Source organism: Anopheles merus, chromosome X (genome assembly GCF_017562075.2).
Source record: "Anopheles merus strain MAF chromosome X, AmerM5.1, whole genome shotgun sequence".
NCBI lineage: Eukaryota > Metazoa > Arthropoda > Insecta > Diptera > Culicidae > Anopheles > Anopheles merus.
The window spans coordinates 9,641,321-9,657,308 of NC_054081.1; the positions used below are offsets into that span (position 1 = coordinate 9,641,321).

General features: G+C 50.4%; 2 protein-coding genes across 3 annotated transcripts; one reads left to right on the forward strand and one right to left on the reverse strand.

Moving 5' to 3' along the window:
- The first annotated feature begins 436 nt into the window (after positions 1-436).
- LOC121589239 (probable 2-oxoglutarate dehydrogenase E1 component DHKTD1 homolog, mitochondrial) lies at positions 437-6,028 on the forward strand. Its single transcript, XM_041907998.1, has 6 exons — positions 437-989; positions 1,570-2,265; positions 2,785-3,617; positions 3,693-4,116; positions 5,222-5,823; positions 5,893-6,028. Exons 1-6 carry the CDS (start codon positions 902-904, stop codon positions 5,992-5,994), a joined length of 2,745 nt encoding a protein of 914 aa, XP_041763932.1. The 5' UTR covers positions 437-901; the 3' UTR covers positions 5,995-6,028.
- Positions 6,029-8,690: 2,662 nt separating this feature from the next.
- On the reverse strand, positions 8,691-13,816 carry LOC121589249 (TBC domain-containing protein kinase-like protein). 2 transcript variants are annotated; one of them, XM_041908011.1, is made up of 6 exons: positions 13,709-13,816; positions 12,781-13,268; positions 11,926-12,712; positions 10,113-10,915; positions 9,761-10,032; positions 8,691-9,684 (listed from the first exon to the last, which is right to left on the reverse strand). In XM_041908011.1, exons 2-6 carry the CDS (start codon positions 13,085-13,087, stop codon positions 9,214-9,216), a joined length of 2,640 nt encoding a protein of 879 aa, XP_041763945.1. In that variant the 5' UTR covers positions 13,088-13,268; positions 13,709-13,816; the 3' UTR covers positions 8,691-9,213. The 2 variants fall into 2 exon arrangements, with proteins under 2 accessions (XP_041763945.1, XP_041763952.1); XM_041908018.1 differs by lacking the exon at positions 13,709-13,816 and adding an exon at positions 13,552-13,659.
- Positions 13,817-15,988: the final 2,172 nt, after the last annotated feature.

Consider the following 15,988-nt stretch of genomic DNA (forward strand, 5'->3'; position numbering starts at 1 on the left):
GCAACGATGCCGTCTTCCTCCTCTATATTTACGAGTGCCTATTGAATTGCCAATAAATTGTGTTCCTAAGCGCGGAGTTCATGTGAGCGTTTGCGCTTATCTGGAACGAACGCTGACAGTACCGTTCGTGCCGATTCTTTCGCTCTACAAACTTTTAAATGACGTACCGTTTTTGTGTGGCATACAAGATGATTTTGTTTGTTTTGTAAAAATAAAACGGAGAAGAAAAAAGATCCCAATTAAAGTCAGCATTGGTCGAAGCACACGGTGTGAATGAAACTGAACGAAGCGGCCACACCAACCACCCACCACCACGCTGCTTCGAGTGCGTATTTGAGCCGCACACACACACACATTAGACCGGACAACCTTACCCTTACATACACAGAGAAACAATCACTACGGTCTATGCTGGCTGAGAGCAGGGCGTAAACATGCTTAAACGGTTGCGGCGCGCCGACGATCTCCCCGTTGCGCACAGATGTCGCGGGCTGCGTATCAGCGCCGAAACTGATATGCGGCGCGCACGCCCTTGGGGGGGTGAGCGATACGTTGTCCCGTTGTCAGGCACGGGTAATCTTCCTGCGAGCATTCCGTCGCCGGTTGCGTCTCGGTGTGGAAGCGTGTTTGTGACGAGCCCTTTTTGCTGCTACCTTTAGAGTAGTGTACGATCGACCGTGTTCATCCCACCTTGGACAGCGTCAGTTCAGTGGGTGCGTTTGTGTGTTAGTGTCGGGATTTTTGTTGTTTTTCGGATGTGCGTAGAGCTTGTACGAGCTCCGCAGGTACCGACAGTGATCAGGATACGTCAGGCAACGTGTGTGGTTGAACGAGATAGAGGGAGAGCGAATCGAGCAGGTACACGCATCCTAGCCAACGCTCGCGCACACAACCTAGCACGATGCTGGGCCGGCTGTTACTCTCACGCGGATATCACAGCACAAAGGGTGTGTTTGGGCATCGTCCCCGGCCAACGACGCGCTATGAAGGTAAGGCTTTTGCGTTGGTGCGAACGCTAAAGAGCAGTAGAAGCTGCTCGTACCGGTTGCACACGGTGCCGGTGCCTCGATCAATGCCCTCCGCTGCTTCTATCAAACGATTCTGCGATTGCAATTCAAACCCGTTCGAGAGCCTACCTGCGCTGCAGAGTGTATACCGATCGTAGTCTCCTATCACCGGACAGACAGTCGAGACAGAGTGTTGGAGTTTTTTTTTTTGTGTGGTGTTTGCTTTCCATCTTTCTATCTGCGCCTTCCCTCCCGGCCAAAGATGCCAGTTGCCGAGTGCTTTTGTTAAGCTCTCCTTATCGCGTCCACTGATGTGTCTCCACACACAGAGAGTCCCAGTTGAAGTATGCGGATTCCTCTCGTCACCTGGCGCGCATCCGTGCTGATAAGACCGCGTGGTGTGTGCTTGACGATGGCCTTGCCACGGATGCAACAGCCATGAGGTCCTGCTGGTAGATCACACTTTGAAAGCAAACCACCTCAACGCTTATCTATGTGCGAATTGTGAATCTCTCTCGCTCTCTCTCTCTCTCTCTCTCTCTCTCTCTCTCTTTCCCAACAGGACTTGCTGCAGCGGTGCTGGACAAGCGCAACGCCAACGCCAACGTGTACCGGTGGGTCGAGGCATACCGCAACCATGGCCACCGGATGGCCGCGATTGATCCGGTCAAGTTTCCCCTAGCAGATGAGACCGGCTCCGAACCCCTGCCAGAGCTCCAGTACGCCCGGTACGGGCTCGGCGCGGGCGATCGGATCGATCCGCGCGGTCTGCTCAATGTGCCCGCCGCCCAGCAGCCCCTGTCGATGGCCGAGCTGGACGCGCTGCTCGCCCGCATGTACTGTGGCAGCTGCAGCATCGAGCTCGCGTTCATCGAGTCGGAGCAGGAGCGCGAATGGTTGGCCGGCCGGTACGAGCAGCTGTTCCAGCACGAGCTGACGGTGGGCGAGCGGCGCGAGCTGGCCGAGCTGATGCTTAAATCGCAAGCGTTCGACCAGTTCCTGGCCGTCAAGTTCCCGACGGTCAAGCGGTACGGGGGCGAGGGCGCCGAAAGCATGATGGCGTTCTACTGGGAGCTGTTTCGGTCGGCGGGCGAGCACGAGCTGCGCAACGTGGTGATCGGTATGCCGCACCGCGGCAAGCTGAACGTGCTGACGACGATGTTTGGGACGCGGCCGGCGAAGATATTCAAAAAGTTCAAGGGCCACCCGGAGTTCCCGGCCGACGCGCAGGCGATGTGCGACATTGCGAGCCATTTCCGTGAGTACACTCCAAACTTAGTGATGGGTTCTCTGGAGCGCATCCACGACTCCGGCAAAATGGGAACCACTAGTTCCACCCAGATTCGGAGTCGTCCGAAGTCGTCCAGAGTCGTTCGGAATTATTCGGAGTCGTTCAGTGTGTGTCTGAAATTGAAATCGCCCGGAGGCGATCGGAGCCATCCTGTCCAATGTGCTTGAGATCAGGAAATTCATTTCGATGTCTCCGGCCGACTTCGGACAACTCCGTCTCCGGGCGATACCAACTCCAGGCGACTCCGGACGACTCCAAGCGACTCTGGGCGACTCCGAAAGACTCCAGATGACTTCGGACGACTCCGAACGACTCCGGGCGACTCTGTATAATGCTGGGCGGACCTACTTTCCCGAGTCCAAAATTTCCAAAGTTCCAAAATTTTCGGAGTCAGATCGGAGTCGACTCCGGATTTTGCCCAACTTTGACCAACGTTTTTTGAAAATATGGAAAATTAACTTGTTTTGTTGTTGCTTCTTCTTGTAGACACCTCCACGGATATAACCGTGGGCGGTAAAACGTTCCACCTGAACATGCTGCACAACCCGTCCCATCTCGAGGCGGTCAATCCGGTGTCGATGGGCAAGGCCCGGGCGAAACAGCTCGCCCTGGCCGACGGTCCGTACGGTGCGAGCGGCCCCGACCAGCGCTCCAAGGTGCTGAACGTCCAGGTGCACGGTGATGCCGCCTTTCCCGGCCAGGGCATCAACCAGGAGTGTCTGATGATGGCGGCCGTGCCGCACTACGAGGTCGAGGGCACGGTGCACCTGATCGTGAACAACCAGGTCGGCTTCACGACGCCGGCCGAGCGCGGCCGCAGCACCCGGTACGTGTCCGATCTGGCCAAGGCGATCATGGCCCCGGTGGTGCACGTGAACGGCGACGACCCGGAGGCGCTGGCCGGCGTCACGCAGCTGGCGATCGAGTACCGGCAAAAGTTTGGCAAAGATTTCTTCATCGATCTGAACTGCTACCGGCGCTGGGGCCACAACGAGCTGGACGATCCGACCGTGACCAACCCGCTGCTGTACCGGGTGATCCACGGCCGGCCCTCCATCCCGGACCGGTACGCCGGCCGGCTGATCGAGGCGGGCGTTTTCGACCAGCAGGACGTGGACGCGATCTCGAACAGCCACCGGAACTATCTGACCGCCGAGCTGGCGGGCTGCGAGCAGTACGAGCCGGAGCGGAGCTACTTCGGCGGGCAGTGGGCCGGCCTGCAGCAGCCCGGCGACGAGGTGACGGTGTGGAACACGGGCGTCGACTACCGGCTGCTCAGCCACATCGGCCAGGAGAGCGTGCGGCTGCCCGAGGGTTTCGTGAGTGTTTCGCCGGAAAGTGGGGAATGAGACCCTTGGCAAAGAGATTTGATGGGTTTTTCTGTCCTGTTTTAGAATGTACATCCGCATCTGCAGAAGACTCACATTGATGCGCGCCGGAAGCGGATTGCCGAGGGGCAGCGGATCGATTGGGCCACGGCCGAGGCGCTCGCCATCGGCAGCCTGATGTACCAGGGCTTCAACGTGCGGCTGAGCGGGGAAGATGTGGGCAGGGGGACGTTTGCCCAGCGCCACGCGATGCTCGTCGATCAGCAGACGAACGAAATCTTCATACCGCTGAACGCGATGGCCGCGGCGACCCCGAACGCTGGCCGGTTCGAGCTGGCAAACAGCATCCTCTCGGAGGAGGCGGTGCTCGGGTTCGAGTACGGCATGGCGATCGACAGCCCGAACAGTCTGGTGCTGTGGGAGGCCCAGTTCGGCGACTTCTTCAACGGTGCGCAGATCATCATCGACACGTTCCTGGTCAGCGGAGAAAGTAAGCAAACGTTTATATATTGTGTTTTTAGTAGTGATGGGTTTTGTTGCCTAAAATCCGGAGTCGACTCTGATCTTACTCCGACAATTTCGGAACCGACTCCGGAAAGCAGGTCCGCTCTGCATTATCTGGAGTCGTTCGGAATCGTATGGAGCTGTTTGAAATCGTCCAGATTCACCCTGAGTTGAAGTCGTCTGGAGTCTTTCGAAGTCATCCGCAGTAGGCCTTTGAAACAATTTCCTGTGTTATACAGTGCACACACAGAGTAAAAAAAAAAAAACACAGCGAAATGAAATCCCTGACCACAATCACATTGCACCGGACGACTCCGGATGACTCCGGACGGCTTTGAACGATGCTTGACGACTTTGGACGACTCCGAACGACTTTGAACGATACTTGGCGACTTTGGTCGACTACAAACGACTCTGGACGACTCAAGGCGACTTTGGTCGACTCTGGTCGACTCCAGACGACTTCGAATGACTCCGGATGACTCCAAACGACTTCGGGCTACTCTGGACGACTCTAGATGATTCCAGAAGACTTCAGAAGAATTCAGATAACTCCGGACTACTCCGTCTCCGGATGACTCTGGGCGATTCCGTATGACTCCGGGCGACTTCGGGCAACTCCGGACGACTCCAGATGACTCCAGACTACTCCGGACAACTCCGGATGACTCCAGACTGCTCCGAACAACTCCGGAGGACTCTAGACGACCCTGGAAGACTGCGTCTCAGGACGACTCTGGGCGATTCTAGACGAGTCCGAATGACTCCAGACGACTCCGGACCACTCCAGATGAATCCGACTCCAGACAACTCCGACTCCAGACGACTCCAGACGATTTCGGACGATTCCAGACGACTCCAAACGACTCCAAACGACTCCGGACAACTTCGGTCGACTTCAGACGACTCTGGACGACTCTGGACGACTCCGACTCCAGGCGACTACGGACGACTGCGACTACGGGCGGAACTAGTGTTTTCCATTTCGCAGGAGCCGGAGTCGGATCGGGGTTTTGAGGGTGCTCCAGAGAGCACATCACTAGTTTTAAGGCTCTGTTTAAACTCCTACCTAAACTCTTACCCCTCCGCAGCGAAATGGATGGTCTGCAATGGGCTGGTGATGCTGCTGCCCCACGGCTACGATGGGGCCGCCTCCGAGCACAGCTCCTGCCGCGTTGAGCGCTTCCTGCAGATGACGGACTCGCGCGAAACCAGCCCGGACGGGGACGCGGTCAACCTGCAGGTCATCAACCCGTCCACCCCGGCCCAGTACTTCCACGCCCTGCGCCGCCAGCAGATACGCAACTTCCGCAAGCCGCTGCTCGTCGTGGCGCCCAAGACGCTGCTCCGCCTGTCCGACTGCGTGTCGCCGCACACGGACTTGGCCCCCGGCACACACTTCCAGCCGGTGCTGCCCGATCCGGCCCCGCTCGATCCGAAGCGGGTGCGGCGCGTCGTGCTGTGCAGCGGCAAGCACTACTACACGCTCGCGTCCGAGCGCCAGGCGCGCCAGGTGACGGATGTGGCGCTCGTGCGCGTCGAGTCGCTCTGCCCCTTCCCGGTCCAGGCCATCCGGGACGAGCTGGCCAAGTATGCTAATGCGCGCGAGTTCGTCTGGAGCCAGGAGGAGCACCGGAATATGGGCGCGTGGACGTTCGTGCAGCCACGGTTCGAGAACATGTGCGAGCGAAGAGTAAGTGATGAGGGAACAGGGACGAATTGGATGATAACATCACTGTCGGTGCCCCTTTTTCTGTTGCAGATTCAGTACCGGGGCCGTCCGGAAGCTGCCACCGTTGCCGTCGGTGTCAGCAAGTGGCACGTGCGGGAGGCCGAGGATGTGATTAAAACCACCCTGTATTAAAAACAAAAACAGAACCGTTTCCCTTACGCTCCAATTTTCCCCACGCTGGGTTTTGTCGTTTGTTTTTTCGTTTAATTTTACTACAGCCTTTCCACGAGTTACACGAATAATACGTTCCAATGAGTTCGCGTATGTGGAATATCACGTTTTTCGAAAAAAAAAATAGTTGGTAGATAAGGTAATTTGCCAATTGTTGCACACCACCCCATTATTCAACTGTTTCCTTTTTTGAAAAGAGCACTTTTTCGACTTATTTTTTATGAAAATACCAAGAATTGTTAAGAATTGTGCACCACACAATAAGGTTTCTCCTGTGAACCACCTAAGCTCTATATTTTGATGGAAATCAAACAAATGTGATTATTTCTCGCGATTGGGTAGCAAAAATGAGAATTTTTGGTAATACAACTCTTATTTCAGACCACTATTCAATAATTGGAACAAAGAGAGTGCTTCGATCCTAATTCATTTTTCCGATCAACAATCGGCAAATTACCCAAATTATTTTCGATTAAATTCTTTTCTGCACTTACCTAATACATCTGTTTTCGCTTTCCTTTGAATCTTTAATCAATTGGACCGGTTGGAGTTTAACCAGAATGGATCGCAGTCAACTACGTCTGAATCGGTTTCAACTACTTCTGCATCGTTTTCAGCGACGCATTAAACTTATGAGAAAAGAATGAAGTAATTAATGCATTCATTGCTTAAGTCTAATAGCAATGTTTTATTTCTATGTATTTTTACTATGTGAAGCTTACTTCACCATTTATACATGTTGTAATGTTCGACAACATGCGGCGAACGAATCCCTTAGCGCCATCTCTGGGAATTAAAGATGATCGGCTGCTTATGTATTGCGTCCGTTAGCTCATCTTTATTTAATGACTTCGATCGTTTAACTAAGCTTTTCTACTTATTAAACATATTCTTATTAACATATAACCATGACACATATTTGATTGTTTGAGTTTTCAAGTTTTGCGTGGAGATTGTTCAGAAAATCCGTACATTTTTCTCGATGCATGGCTCTGTTGTTTAGCTCACAATGAAGCATCCCGTTTCTTGTCGTGGCACAAACTCAATGGAGAAATTGCGCGAACGTAAAGCAGGCACCACTTGAACTGCTCTTTTACCTACCGACGATCGGTCATAGTTCACTCTCATTGGAACTTGAAATCCAATTCATTAATAAAAACAAAAGAATTATCTGACTATTAATTGCATAGTTGCATTAAATTTTCGGCACATTCTTTTCCTCCGTCCTTACAGCGAATGGTAAAACAGGCCGTGCAACAGCGTTATGTTTAATGAAAACCTGCAATAGAGGTTTCCATATTGCTAAAAGCAAATGATACAGTTGAGGATACAGAGGATACTGTTCGCGAGTTACCGAATTGCATTTCGAGTTCTTGAGTTTCTTACCATAGTTGGGTAAATCTGAATCCGAATGAATCTTTGAAGTGTTTCAATGAATCTGATTGTTGGTTGGAAAGATTCACAAATCATGAATCTCTAAAAAATCATGGATCTAAAAAGATTCATATATCTCGAAAGATTCACGAATCTCAAAGGATGCATATGTATCTTCAAAGATATGAGCTTGAGAGCTTGAGCTTTTTCTCATTCTTCTTGGCGTGACAACCTCATTGCTTGAGCTTCTTCTTGGCGTTACAACCTACATGATCATGTCAGCCTATACAGGCTTTCGAGACTGATTGGAACGTATCACGCTGCCGAATAGTTTGTTTTGCTACGGGGAGACGGTATATGCGTGGCTTCGACGGGCATGTCGTTAAGACGTGCGAGTTTACCAATGTACCATGGGATTGCGCAGTTTCAATATTTTGAAAATCGTACATCTCTAAAGGTACATGAACCACAAGATATGTATAAATCGTAATGGATTTATAAACCTTATGGTTTCATGAATAGTAGACTCTTGAATATTCAGAGATTTATTAATATTTACAAATATTTGAGTCTATGGATCCTCGCTGGAGATTCATATGAATGAATCCCAACGAAAGATTCATGGTACCCAACACTACTTCTTACAATGATGCTTTCTGGAGGAACCTTACTAATAGAAAATTGAGCTACATATAAAATGGATACTTGAAGATACGTTTGTTACGTAAGGGAATACTACCACGGGGAACGCCTATGTGCTGCAAAGACATATGTGTAGCTACTGCAAAATCTAAACGTAGCTGAAAACGATCCAATAGTAGCTGAACGCTAATCAAATGTAGTTGACTGCGATCTATCCTCATGGATTGTGAAAGATTAAAAGAAAAGTGAGAACAGGTGTAATTTGTGTCGAAAATTAAGTTGTTCTGTCTTTTTGTCGCATTTAAATTGTTGTTTTTTTAAATTTCAAATCAAACGATTTGTTTTGGCTAAAAGCAAAAACTGACAATTGTTGGACCTAATTCCGCGTAATTAGAGTCTCGCATAACACGGGGCAAAACTGTATCTCATTTTGAATCCCAGCCTGAGGGGCCAGTTCAAACAGTTTCATCCAATTAGTTGCCCTATCCAAGTCCAAATCATTTCCAATACTACCACAACACTGCTACTTCCTGCAAAGAGTTAAGTATTAAACCATTCTGTTCGTTTCTTTGCTTGTTATACCTTCTTTTATTATGCAATATGTAAAATAGCTACAAGAACGGTTACACACAAGGTGTGTGGTTTTGGTTTTACGGTCGGTTTTTGAGTGATTTAAGCAGGCGCTTCCCGGTGGGCGAAAGGCCTCGATCCCGCTCCAAAAAAAATGGCGCTTATTGCTGGTTGAGAGTATTTAGATGCAGTCACTATTGCACGTGTCATTAATCTCTGCGATTGCTGATTGACGGTTGCTTTCTGAGTTGCGATGTATCGATCAGCAATGGTATAATTCGACACTCGAAAAGCTAACGAATAGAGTGTATGTGTGTGTGCTGCCTATATATATGTAGCAGAACGGGGTAAGAGTACGTTTCTTACGTAATATAAAATCAAATCATTAAACACATTAAACCGCTGGCGTTACGAAATGGGTACGCGCGGTTTTGGAATAATTTGCACAAAACTTTTCTAAAACAAAAGCCTAATGTGAGGATAAACAAAGACAAAAAAAAAACAGAAAGTAGAGGTTCCCATCCCCTACTTCCCAACACAAAATAAACAATAATCTTTCCTATACACTTGCAGCTCGCGGAGACTCCTGGTCAACTACTCGCTCGCCGCAAACGACCCGATCGGCGTGAGATGCTTCGCGAGCGTATTGATGTAGTCGAACGTTTGCAGTATCAGCTTGTCGTCCGGGCGGTAGATCGCCTCGAAGCCGCGGTGCAGCACCGCCACGTACGGGACGCCACTGTCCACCAGGAACTTGGCGAACAGCATCGCGCTCTCGTGCGACACGCTCACGATCACGGTGATGAGCGGGTGGCGGCGCAGGTACGCCTCCAGCCGCGGCACGTTCAGCGCCTCCAGCCGCGGCTCTTTAAGCGAGACGGACGCGAACGGCACGTTGACGCTGTTCTCGATCGCCACCTTCCGGTAGTCGGGGCTGCTGCGTATGTCCAGTATCGCGGTGCTGGCGGGCCGATCGCGCAGCAACCGGATCAGATCGTACACGCTGATGCGCGGGTGCAGCTCGGCCTGCACCTCGCGCAGATCCTCCTCGGTGTAGTTTAGGTCCTGCAAGGGGTAGAAAAAAAGGGAATGGGTTTAGCTCAACCGAAATCTGGCGACAGAAGCAGGCCGCTTCCCGTACAAACTCTTCCGGGCCTTCCTCGTGCAGGGCAAACTTGCGGTAGGTGATGCTTTTCGGCGTAAACTGGTACATCGTTTCGGAGTCGTTGACGCACGACTCGATCACGATGTCGGGCAGATCGCTGAACAGCAGGATGCACTCGTTGAAGCCCGACTTGAGCAGCGTGCCCTTCAGCTGGCGCAGTATCGCGATGCCGATGAACAGCGGGTAGGAGTTGTCGCCCAGTATCAGCTTGTCCCACAGGTGGAATATTTTGTGCAGCGGAAACACGTCTGCGGTGGAAAGAAAGAGCGGTAGTCAATTAAATGTGAGTTTCAAAGGCACAGCTTCGCCCCCCAGCAAGGCGACTTACGGCTAAACATGGTGAGAAACCACGGGATCGCGTACAGCTCCGGTATGAAGCTGATGCCGTGCAGGTGGTTCGCGAGCGCCGGCTCGTGGAAGAAGATCAGCTGAAAGAACTTCACCAGATACTCCTTGATGATGGCCGAGTTGTCCTTCAGGAAGAACAGGTGCAGATACTTCGGTATGAACCGGTACAGGCTGAGGAAGGCCCGCTCCTCGTCGTTGAAGTTAAGGTACAGGAACGGCGCGGTCAGCGAATCGAGCCCCTGCCAGTACACGTACTGCGGGTGGGCGGCCACCCACGCCTTCAGCAGGCGCTTCAGCTTCGCGTGCCCTTCCGGCGCGGACAGCAGCTCGTTGTACTGGTGGCAGCGCGGTATGTCCACCTCGATCTGCCGGTCGGTGTGCGTCGGGCTGCACTTGTCCAGCCGCTCGTACGCCCCGTTCGGTACCACACCGAGCAGGCAGGCCCACACCTGCCCCCGGCACAGCGGCGGTATGTCCTTCGCCGCGAACGAGCGCAACAGATCGTGCGTGTACGGGTAGCCGTGCAGCAGCGTGTTGAGCAGCACCAGCCGGTGGAACTGGTACAGCATGTCGCGCTCGCGGATCACCAGCGGCAGCACCGTCTTGAAGTTGGCCGACTCGAGGTACGCGTCCGTGCTGTAGATCAGCGGCAGATAGTCCTCCTCCGGGATGCCGGACAGCCGCTCGAGCAGCGTGCCGAAGTTGAGAAAGATGATGCGGTGGTCGTGCAGGACGCTTTGGCTTTTCGGCGGCGAGATCGATCTCCCGTTCAGCATTACCAAGCTGCAAAACAGGGGTGCAGGGGAAAACAAGCGATAAATAACATAAACAAGCGAAACGCTCGCCCTCACTTGGAGTCAAACTGACAAAATGTCATGAGCATCACGAGATGTTCACCAACGATAACAAAGAATCCGTGGTAGCTTGATGCTCATTGCTGATACTCAATTAAAGTGCATCATGTCATGCCGAATGCAACATGCGAGTGCTTGAGTCACACTGTGACTGACAAGCTGAGGTTAATGCCGTCACAAGCATAATCATGACTTTTTCTGGCAATGAACAGTGTGGCCAACTGTGACTGTTTCAGTCATCACCACTCATGAATGAAACGAAGCTCAGCTCACGTACACAACTGCGATGATTAGAGGTGAGACTTAAACAGTTGTTGTGACCATCACACGCTTGGTGACATTTTTTTAGCTACCAGCTCTTTATCACCCACTTGGTCACGACAATTTCTGTCGGTGATAATCACGACATTCTTGGAATATCCTTGGCGTATACTTGGGACAAGCATCAAAATGAGCATTCTTTCTCGCTTTGTCTGCTTTGATTGTCTTGTCGGGTCAAACAGAGGGAGAAACCATGCTCATTTTGTTTCTTGGTACCACTTGCACGCATCGTGATGATCACCGACAATAAATGCCGCAAACAAGTGACTGATTTGGTGGCACAAAATGTCACCAAGCATGTGATGGTCGCACCAACTGAATGAGTCTCACCTCTGATCATCACAGTAGCGCTCGTGACGCTTCCTTTTTTTTAGTTTTGTGACTATGTCAGTGACATTTTGCAGAACTGACCACACATGACATGACATCATGACATAATGACTGACCAAGCGTTTGTCGCAAAAAAGTCACGAACCATGCATTGATCACACCATGATCGTTTTGAGTATCACCTCTGATTATCACAATTGAGTACGTGACGCTGACATGGATTTGGTTTCGGTCAGACTTCTTTTATGACATTTACAGTGACATTTGGCAGCACTATTCACCACTTACTTTGGCAGCGATAGAATCGGCGCTTCGCTCTTGATGAGGCCCTCCTTTTTCAGCTCCTGCTGCACGTCCCCACCGGCCAGCTGCCACAGGTAGTAGATCTGGCTCAGCGACAGATGCTTCTCGACCAGCGTTTGCCCACCGCCGACCGTTTCGCTCGCCGCTGCCGGGCTGCTGCTGCTGCTGCTGCTGAGCCGCACAAAATCAAACACCGGATCCTCGAGCGCCTCCTTGGCGAGCGGGCGCCTGCGGGGTGAGATCGTGAGGCACTCCTCTATGATGCGGCGCAGCCCCGCGTCCATCGCTTCGTACACCTCCAGCCGGTTGTGCTCGCGGGCCAGCTTCTCGAACACGGCGTGCTGCGTGTTCACGAGGCTGAGCACCTTGCGCACAATCTGGGACAGCTTGAGCGACTCCCAGAGCGTGCAGCCGAGGGCCAGCTCGGCCAGCACGATGCCCAGGCTCCACACGTCGCTCTTGGCGTTCGCGCGGCTGCCGAGCAGCACCTCCGGCGCCTGGTACCGCACGTTGCCGATCGGAAAGGACACGTACCGGCCGCCGCCCGTCATGTGGTACAGGCCGTAGTTGTACAGCTTCACGCCAAAGTCCCGGCTCACCAGCACGCTGGTCGGGTCGAGATTGCGGCAGACCAGCCCGCACCGGTTCAGGTGGGCCAGCGCGGCCAGCACCTGGTAGCCGATGCGCAGCAGCGTCTCCTGCTTGTTGTTCTCGCCGATGAACGTTTCCGCCAGCGGGCAGCCGACGTACTCCTGCACAATGATCGTGCGCTCTGCAAAGCAGGATAAAAAAGACTATTATTACACACTCCGCATGTACCACTGCGTACCTGGCACTTACCGTGCTTGCCCCGTATCGCGTCCAGATAGGTGCAGAGGTGCTCGTGCCGCAGGGCGTCCGACTTGAGCAGCTGCGCCCGGCCAAAGATGCCGATCGAGTTGGGCGTCAGCGGCAGCCCGTTCGTCCCGCAGCACTCATCGTTCGGGTGCGCCTTGGCGAAGAACGTCAGCACCGAGACGCGGTAGTTGAGCTTGGACGGTGCCATCGGCACGACCGCCCCACTCTCGACCGAGCAGCCGCGAAAGATGCTGCCGCTCTGGTACTCGGACGCGGTGCGGCGCTCCGTCGACGAGTTGGTCACTTTCATTCCCGCGTACGCCCACCCGTCCCGAGCGGCTCCTCCCAACCGCGGCGCTTGGTACAACCCGTGTCCAACAGCTAGCTTACCCACCGGTCACGGACGTTCTGCCAACGCAGCACATCCAGCAGAGCTCTACGCTATACGCCCCCCTGTGTTGTTTGCCGAGAACCGCCCGTACCCGTGAGCGCTGCAACAGGATAGACCAAACGAATTGGATTAATTTCATTTTTAAGAATAAGAATTTTCATAGAATAAAAACAGAGGCTAGCGAAACAGTGGTTGATAAATTTGTAAAGTTATCGTGTAGAGGTAACATATTGCATCAATTATTGAGATTGAAACACACCGCACTGTATGTGCATCATTGTTGTTTAATACTGTAACAACGAAATTATGTTTACAACACACTGTCAATGCTTTGTGAAGTTTCTTTTTTCGTATGTAAAACAATGCAAATAAAATCCACGTACACTTTCCAAACCTTACTTAACGAGAGCAGCACAAAACTTTAGGCCATTACTTCTAACAAGCTATTTACTCTCATTTTATACGTTACTTTCTAGGGGGCCAGTGTAAAGTAGTGACGAAAAAATAAATAAATAATTTACAATATGCTTACACACTTACATTTACAGCTCAAAAACACCGCAACATGTATGTTGTTTGTTGTGTTGTGATTCAGGCACGATAGCTGACCGACCGTGCCAGCTGACAGCGCGCTTTGACAGAAAGCTTGCCCTCTCTCGCTATCTCAGGAGCATTCGCTGCGCCAGCACCGCAGTGGCGACATCTGGAATAATTTGAAATATAATAGAATAGAATTAGTTTGTGTCTGTATGTATAAAAAAAAAACATTTGTTGCCTATTATTTTCTATAGGAAGTTTCACACACACGCGCTATGAAACGGCGGTGCTGGAGATCTTTTTATTGCAACTTTGCTGGGGAATGAACCATCACATCTGTATGCAGGGGTTTCCATCGAGATGCACATGTTAGAAAATAATCTCTATCTCGACCCGATTGTGCGGCTTTCGGTTTAATATATAAACCACTGCAGGAATGGGGTTTACCTATCTGCTCATTGCGCTAGAGGGAAGAATGGTATGCAGTTTTAACACACAGATATCCAGGCACCTGTATGGTGTGATTGATAGAGGCCACGTACACTAACGTGCCTGGACTTGCGGGTTAAACTATCAAGTCCCATTAAGATCCTCAATCACACTATACAAATTCTACAAAATTTCTTACGCTATTTCCTACGATAATTCCTACGTTGCACATTTACTGCCCGGGTATAGTTTGTTGACTGGAACTGGAATTGTATCCGTTTCATACCTGAACCAGGTCCTAGTTTCGTTTCGAATCCAAACCCGAAACAGTTCCTGGAACTGTTCCTCAAAATGAATGAAATCAGGAGCTTACTTCTAGATCAACATGGGATCATGATCGGTACCAGGGCCCGTATGGGTTCATGATTGGTACCAGGGCCCGGATGGGTTCATGATTGGTTCCAGGAGCAGTATGGGTTCATGATCGGTTGCACGGCCTGTATGGGTACATGATAAGATCCAGGACAAGTATGGGTTCATAATCGGTTGCAGGACCCGTATGGGTTCATAATCGGTTCCGGGACCAGTATGGGTTCATGATCGGTAGCAGGATTCGTATGGGTTCATCATGGGTTCCAGGGTCAGTATGGGTTCATGATTGGTTTTAGGACCAGTATGGGTTCATGATCAGTTCCTGGACCTGTATGACCATTATTATTCCCAGAACCGGTTTGAGTTCAGTATCGGTTTATGGATAGACATAGGTTCAGTAACCAGGTTAAGGACCGGTATTAGGTCATGTGCAGCTCTTGAACCAGAAAAGGTGATGTAATGGTGTCAGGACAAGTATGGGTTGGTGTTGGTTTTAGGTTCTTTAAGGGATCGTTTTGAGTACTTACTTTTATTTGAGTTCAGAAACTATTGTTTTCAATGTACTCTTTACTGTAAAGCGGATCTTTTAAATTTAGCAGCCCTGTGTAACCTGGTCAAATTATCTAGTATCATCAAAGTTAGCAAACGGAGAAAAAATGTGATTTTAGGGGAGAAGAAACTTTGCATAAATTCAAATGTAAATGGATACAATGAATTTAATATGGTTAAATATATTTCTCTAAGAGGTAAGCTCTTCTTCTAAGAGGTAAGCATCGAGTTTGAAGTGTCATAATAACGGCCAGCATACATGGAATGTAAGATGAAACATAGCTAGAAAATAAATTAAATTTGATCATATCATACGTGTAATTTAAATTTCATTTGAATTAAGTTGCTTTCATTCGTATTATTTGTTTTTTTTTGTTGTACATGAATTCGAAAGGAATTAAAAATCGACAGTAAGCTGACCACTTCAATACGGGCAACGCAATATAAATTAGACAGAAACAAAAACCAAACAAAAACTCAAATGCGTAATTCATCGTAAAATGTATTCTTCGTTCATATGTTGCAATGTTGTATCAATCAACTTTGTTTGTTGCACAAGAAACCATCGCTAACAGATTAAATTTTAACGCTACTGTGCGCGATAATCAAATACTCTATCGTGACCATTCAAGAAACGTGCTGCTGCCACTCGAAGATGGCGACAGAAAAAAAAACAACAGAACCCTCCACAAACAGGAAATTTGCACGCGCCCTTAATTAAGTCATTTAAGCCGCACACACAGCCGCGTTGGAGATTTTGATAAACATTCAATCCATAATAATGAAGCAAACAAACCAAAAAAAAAACGTTCTACAAGTCTATCAAAGGCGCAGGTCCACACCGTACCGCACTGAGCCCACTGCGAAGGAAAGGATTTCGCCACGGTTGGTGCAGGCGTGTACCGATTTCCGATAGTTTTGTATCAAAACCTT